We start from the raw sequence: 6,710 nt of genomic DNA, 5'->3' as shown, positions 1-6,710 counted from the left end.
TTGAAAATTTTTGTGTGGGGGGGGGGGGGGGGGGGGGAGAGAGAAACACACACAAAAATACCACACACCTTACCTCCACCATGGCAAATCTGAAAAATATGAACTAGGATTTTCAAAGCACAGAGGATATTCTGACATAGAAAATTATGTACTGTCTCTTTTAAACTCACAACTTACTGCTTTCCTTTACTTGCACTTCCCATCTGTCAACAAGTGTTTGTAATTTTATTACACTGTCCTGTAGTTTATGCAGAGTTGGTATTATTTTACAGAGTTCTGTTAATGGACTGGATAAGTGGTAATGCTATTTAAACTAGTCTCCTGCTCCAACAAACACAGCTGCAACTGTACTACTATTTCTGAGCAAACATCTTGACCTGAACATGTAGTGCTCTCTCAACCCGTCCAAAGAGAAATTGGAGCAGACAGCAAAGGGAAAGCATAGACGGCCGCTGGCGGCAACCAACCGTGTCTAATCATAATTCACATACAGTGTACCCTCTTTCTTTTATATTGCATTTAGGCTACACAACAAGCATATGTGCTTCTTCACCTGGCATCTCATTTACAGCCAAGGGTCAAATGGTAATTATTATTCACAGAAGCTGAATAGCATATTGAAGAATTTGCAGCATACATGCTGTATTATTAGCAGTTAAAGTTTAATTGGCTAAGTAAAACAGTAAACATAATTCCATCATCATGTTTAGACAATTTGACGATCCCTTTCCAAAGAGATTATTGTTCTGGATATACATGTAAGCAAGTCCAGAATTGCTAATATATAAATAAATAGCCATGTACCTCAGATCTGGCAGTAATCAAGCTACATAAAATCTGAACCCTGACCACATAAAGCCAATATGTATTAAATTGTTTTGTTCAGGACTGATGCATCAGAATAGCAAGAGAAATTTTAAATCAAAAGCTTAATTATGCTGGTTTTTAAGTATAGCTAAGATATATTTTTGAAACATGTCTATACATATACACATACATATATACCTACATATACCCATTTTTTTTAAACATGTTATAACCACACACTCACTTTCATGAACTGATCAACAATAACCATTGGGCAGAAGAAATTTAATACATTTATAATTCCACAAGTGCATCTCAAAATAAAATGTAAAAAGTTGACTTTAAATGTGTACTTATTTTATTCTGCGAGCTATATCTCATTTTTATGATGCATGAATTAAGATTTAACAAGCAGCATGCCAGTGATAGAATAACTCAGAACTATCATCCCCATATCACTTCACTCTTACGTGAAAGTGACCAATTTCAATTCTAATGTTAATTCTCTGTAATATTTTCATACTTGTTAATACTTAATTTTACAATATATGCACATTATTAATCACAAGTTTGAAATTCCATATTTTTTAATATTATGGGAGAAACGTACTCTAAGCCAATTTTTTCAGATGAAGAATTTGTTAGGACAGAACCCCTTTGAGTACTGCTGTCTAGTAATCTCATGATGTTTCACCTACAACGGAAGCTTTTGCTAGTGCGTACATGCACACACACGCACACAAACAGCTAACAGCAACTTTCTTGCATTAAATGTTTCTTGCTATAAATACAGACATTTTAATTTTCCCCACTTAATATTAAAAAGAAAACACAAGTAAAGATGCTGTGCATTTAAGAAATTTAGAAACAAGTCAAGTCCCCAAAGTGAAACTTACTTTATAAAAATTCACCTCCATGTACACATCTAACTACTGCAATGGTGCTAGATCAACTATTTTCTCTCAGCTTCCTAACATACAAGATCAATAAAGAAACTGACTATCCAATACATAGAGTACAGAACCATTTGCCAGTTTCTTTTTCCCCAATTTAATCTGCAAGAATCAAATCTCACCTGAAATCTATAATAAAGTGTCAAGGATGCATCTTTGATTATACTTGAGTATAAATTTGTACCGTCTTGCCACGCTTTAAGTGCATCATGTTCCACATCCTATCATTTGAAACTGTCTTCTTGATATATATTTTAATAAAATAAATTAGTAGAAAGTAGGCATTTTTCATTAGATGATTTATCTAAAGTCCACTTCATATTTATATTGTTAAGAAATTGCCTTAGTGGTCCACAGGCATAAAAAACAGAATATCACAAAACAAACAGAAATGTTTTTGCAATATCACTGGACCAACAGCTGCAAACCCATCACTTTTTGGCTTATTGTTTTTAATTTAAAGACAAAACAAGGGAGAAAACACTCTTCCAAAGGCTCATTCACACTTCTTGAAATGGAAGATTGGGGGGGGAGAGGGGGACTTGCATGACTCATGACAGACTTTTTGTATCCAAGCAAGAAAATAAACCAAAGAAAATGCTGAACTGAAATGGATAAGAACTACTTAGATCGTTCTTGACAGGATAAAAATAAGTGTGCGCTCCAAGAAAAAAACAACAACAGAGAATATACCCATTTTTAAAAATTAATAGTATGTGCCAGGTTTCCAAGATTATTAATACTGGGTTGTGCTTACTTACAGTCTGTATAACTTCGGCGTTCCCAGAAAGAGTAATTCAGAAAGCAGTTGAAGATTATTTCTGTTTAGACGCCTTTTGAGAGTAAAACAGAAAAAATAGGTTACAAATAAAACACAGAAGCAATGACATGCAAATGCTTTGAGCAGGTATCTCTGTACTATAACAAGCTGCTTATAAAGCATAGAAAGGGTAGGCAGTAATAGTCCACTAGCAGACACATGGTCCACAGTAAGTTTACCATAGGCTAATTACATTTTCTGGTCTCCCCAACAGTACATATCACTCAATTCATTTTATGAAAGACTATTTTTAATTTAGTCAGTTTGGATTATTCACTAAATGGGAACTGTACCTTGTGTAAACAAACCAAGAAACCCCAGCAAAAAAAGTACCATTTCTCCATCCTTCTATATTCACCTTACAATATGGGGCAGTACATAAAAGCATTCTGTGCCCATCAAGGTTTTCCAAGAATGCATATATATCACACATGCATCACTGAACACCAGTTATGTGATAATATAATTAAAGATCCATATAATGCATATGTACAAAAGACAAATAAACAAAAGGTTGCTGTGGAAACTTAATTACATGAAAGTCAGTAAATTAAAAACTAACTTAAAGACTTAAACTTAGTACTCAATAGTTTTGCATATAATTTCCTTTGGGTTGCTTTAAAAATAAGACTATGGAAATAAAGTAAATAAGAATATTTTACATGGGAGAGGAAGTAAACCAACACATAAGCAGAAATTAAGAAGTGATTTTACAGAAGAAAAACTGCAGTTGGAAACGGGAAGAAATCTGTTTTTAAATGAGGTTTCACATTCAACTGACTGGCAAGGGTCAATCCTGCTTAGTTTGTGGTGACAAGTTCAAAATCTTCAGTAGTATGGTTGCAGGCAATCCACTGCCAGCTATAACTGATAGTCAAAACAAATACATACTTATCTTTACATTAAGAACACACACACAGGTAAGATAACACTTGGCTTTTAAAGAGAAAGAGCCCTGGAGCAGGTAGTTATGTCATTCTAGTACAAAGCCCAAATAACTTCTTAAATAAATTTCTACACAAACATGCACAAGTCAGGCCAGACGAGGTATACTCAAAGCTGCAAGACTACTTTCAAAGCAGCCCATCACTGAGCAGGGATCACACCAAATAAAAAATTCTAACACCTTAGAATTAGAGTTTTGTTTTAAGACGTGATACTTCTTTTTCTCTTGGGCTAATTAAATACAGTAAGATTTTTCAGTCTCCTACTGAAAGGTAGGAGTGACAACAAGATAACTTAAAATTCTGAAAAGCTTCCCCAATGTTTTGCAATTTAACTATGGATCCTCAATACACACTTTATGGCTTCAATTCTATAAACATGATAATTTCACTTAAAAAGGGTCAGGCAGAAGATAGGATAGTCTACTAGGGTAGATGCATACATTCCTGGGACCCAATCTACAATGTGTGGCTTACTTTAAGTTGCATAATCATGATCAGGGCCTCACTTGTGCACACGCTCATCAGTGCTGGGGACATGATCCAAGTAAGTTAGGGCGGGGAAGGGGCATTAGTTAACGTAACTCAATGAATCAGAGAAAGTAAAATGCACCCAAAAATTGAAGTAGACAAATATTAAAAACAAAAAACCCATTAAAAAGTGGTAATTAGTTGTGAAGTCAAGAAGCAGTAACTTAGAAATAATGAGAAGTGCGTGAAAGTTACGGTAGACTTGCGCTTAAATGATAATAGAAATAAAGGTCTCTTTCCCTTTTAAAGAAAGCAACTGAACAATTTGGGTTTAATCTTGCAAACCCATAATTACAGATCAAAAATCAATTGAATGACTTGAATTAGCAAGGGCAGCTCACAAGTGTGAGTGTTATAGCAAGTCTTTAAGATAGAGTTATTCAGGATTAACCCTTCATTGAAAACTTTTACCATTCCTGGAGTCATTTGTTTCATTCCAGCTTTAAAACAAAAGCATCTTTACAGGATTTTAATTTAGCTAGACTGTGGGCAAAGTAATCAAAATAAGTTTAATTTAACAGCAGAATCCAAATACTAACTGATAACATTTTTACAACAGTGTCCTTGTCACACCCTGATATAAAAATATGCCAATTGATGATCATGCAAGAAACCAGAAGCTCAGAAAAAATACATAGGATATCATTATAGAAAATGGTATTTCACAAACAAGAGGTACATTGTGCAGTACCTTCTCTCCAAGCTGTTTGCAAAGATCTGTAAATTAAACCTTGTTACAATTATGATAGTATTTTACAGACGAGACAGATGCTGCAGCACACATTCGCCATTGCCACAGATGATAAAACTCAAATTTGCCAAGATGCAATCAGTCTTGGGGGAAGATAATGAAGCAGAATGGAAATAGACCGTGTGCCTACAGTTAAGGCTGAGTTGAACATGGCACTTCTAAGAGGGGTTCAACCCTTGTCCTGTATGCTACCTTCCCCTAAAAAAATGGCACTTCCTCTGGATTCTAAATGAATTTTAAGAATTAACAAATCCTTTATTTTGAGTAATATTTTTAAGAAGTGTGTGCTACAAGAAAGCTAGCACTGTGTCAGTTCTTTTGTAATGAATGATCTAAACACAATTACATCCACAAATCAGCGAGGCAGCAAATCAGAGCTAGCGCCATAAATGAAAAGTTTTTTTCTTTACCAGAGACTGGAAAATAATGCTCTCCAAGAGAAACCAAAATAACTGGCCACTTTCAAAATGGCACTCTCTCCTAGCTTCTCTTTAGAATAAGACACCATGAGTAAAGGTGCCTGTTCTTAAACAGGGCTCTTTAACTTCTGACAGGGTTCTAATATCTTCCTGAAGACATTATAACCTAAAAGCCATTAGGAATAATGAGAGATATTTGCCCTCATTGTTCTGAAGCCACCAGATGCTCTCAAACATTTAAAGTGAAAGGCTTCACTGGGCTTAACAGGGTAACTTTTTGATTTTCAAAGGAAATTTTGAGCTATCCTCAACTGAAAAAAAATAAGTGTCAATTATAAAGATCACAGTAAAAAAGATACCTTTCAAACTGATGTGTATATATATATATATATTATTGAAAGAGAAAGTGAGATATAGAGAGAGAATCTGATAATCTACTCTATTCAAAAGGAAAGTCATGAGTTGAATTTGGTGGGGGTATGCAGAAAAGTGTAAGAGGGCAGATGGGAAACTGCAGGGTTCAGAGGCTGTTTTATGCTTCTCCACTGCTACAAAAGAACAATGTAGCTAACTTAAATAACTAGTGTATTCCACCTGGCTTGCACTACTCCACCATGGTATGAATAGCTATGAGCTCAAGATAATCATTTTTAATTTTTAGGGTCAAATGTAATTATCCCACACCAAAATGTGGATGCACATGTTCTTCATGCACATTCTGTTTGTCTGTTTGTTTGTGAAAGTGAGCATTCATCAAGGCCATCTATGTACATCAGGGGTGGGCAAAATGTGGCCTGCAGGCTGAATGCGGCCCACCAGTCCATTCTATCCGGCCCGCAGGGCCCCTAAAAAATTTAGAATATTAATAGCTATCTGCCCCTGGCTGCCTACCATGTGGCCCTCCATGGCTTGCCAAAACTCAGTAAGTGGCCCTCCACCCAAAATAATTGCCCGCCCCGATGTACATGTTCTGTGAATCCTCATGCTCAGTTGTTACATTATGAAGTGTGGAACAGTCCTTACCCTTCCATGATTTCCTTTTTCCTTTGCAATTCAAAGCTCAAGAAACCTGAGACTCCAAAAAGCAAGGATGCATGATAGTTTAGGATCCATGCAGATTGCAAACATTTCAGCGAACTACTGTTATTATGGGCACATGCAGGTATTACATTTAGATCGACCTAACCAAAGAGTTTGGTCAATTTAAAATTACCAATCGTACAGACATATAGAGGGCTTAAATCACCCCCAAAAAATGGCATACCCAACTAAGTTAGTACTAGTGCATCTCCAAGGAGATGCACTGAGTAATCATTTGTTTGTCTCAAACAATTTATCTGTAGCTAGAAATATTTAGGATAGCAGACCAAGGCTAGGGACAGACATTACACATAAGCTGGTTTAAGTAATTAGAAACTGGTTTAAACCTGTAACAGAACAAATATTCAGTGCACATAAACCAGTTTGAAAATGGCTGAAACCAGT

At 35.6% G+C, this 6,710-nt stretch overlaps 1 protein-coding gene across 1 annotated transcript in view; it reads right to left on the bottom strand.

The window, feature by feature from the left end:
• The window catches only part of SLIT2 (slit guidance ligand 2), a 629,104-nt gene that overhangs the window by 586,052 nt on the left and 36,342 nt on the right, over positions 1–6,710 (bottom strand). Inside the window, exon 4 of the mRNA XM_019526063.1 lies at positions 2,522–2,593. Coding sequence (XP_019381608.1) covers positions 2,522–2,593 — 72 coding nt within the window. The remainder of the gene's footprint in view (positions 1–2,521; positions 2,594–6,710) is intronic.

This window comes from Gavialis gangeticus, unplaced genomic scaffold, assembly GCF_001723915.1.
Source record: "Gavialis gangeticus isolate Ggan-Ray unplaced genomic scaffold, GavGan_comp1, whole genome shotgun sequence".
In the NCBI taxonomy this organism is placed as follows: domain Eukaryota; kingdom Metazoa; phylum Chordata; order Crocodylia; family Gavialidae; genus Gavialis; species Gavialis gangeticus.
Note: the sequence above shows the minus strand (reverse complement) of the source record. Positions and strands in the feature narration are given on the sequence as shown.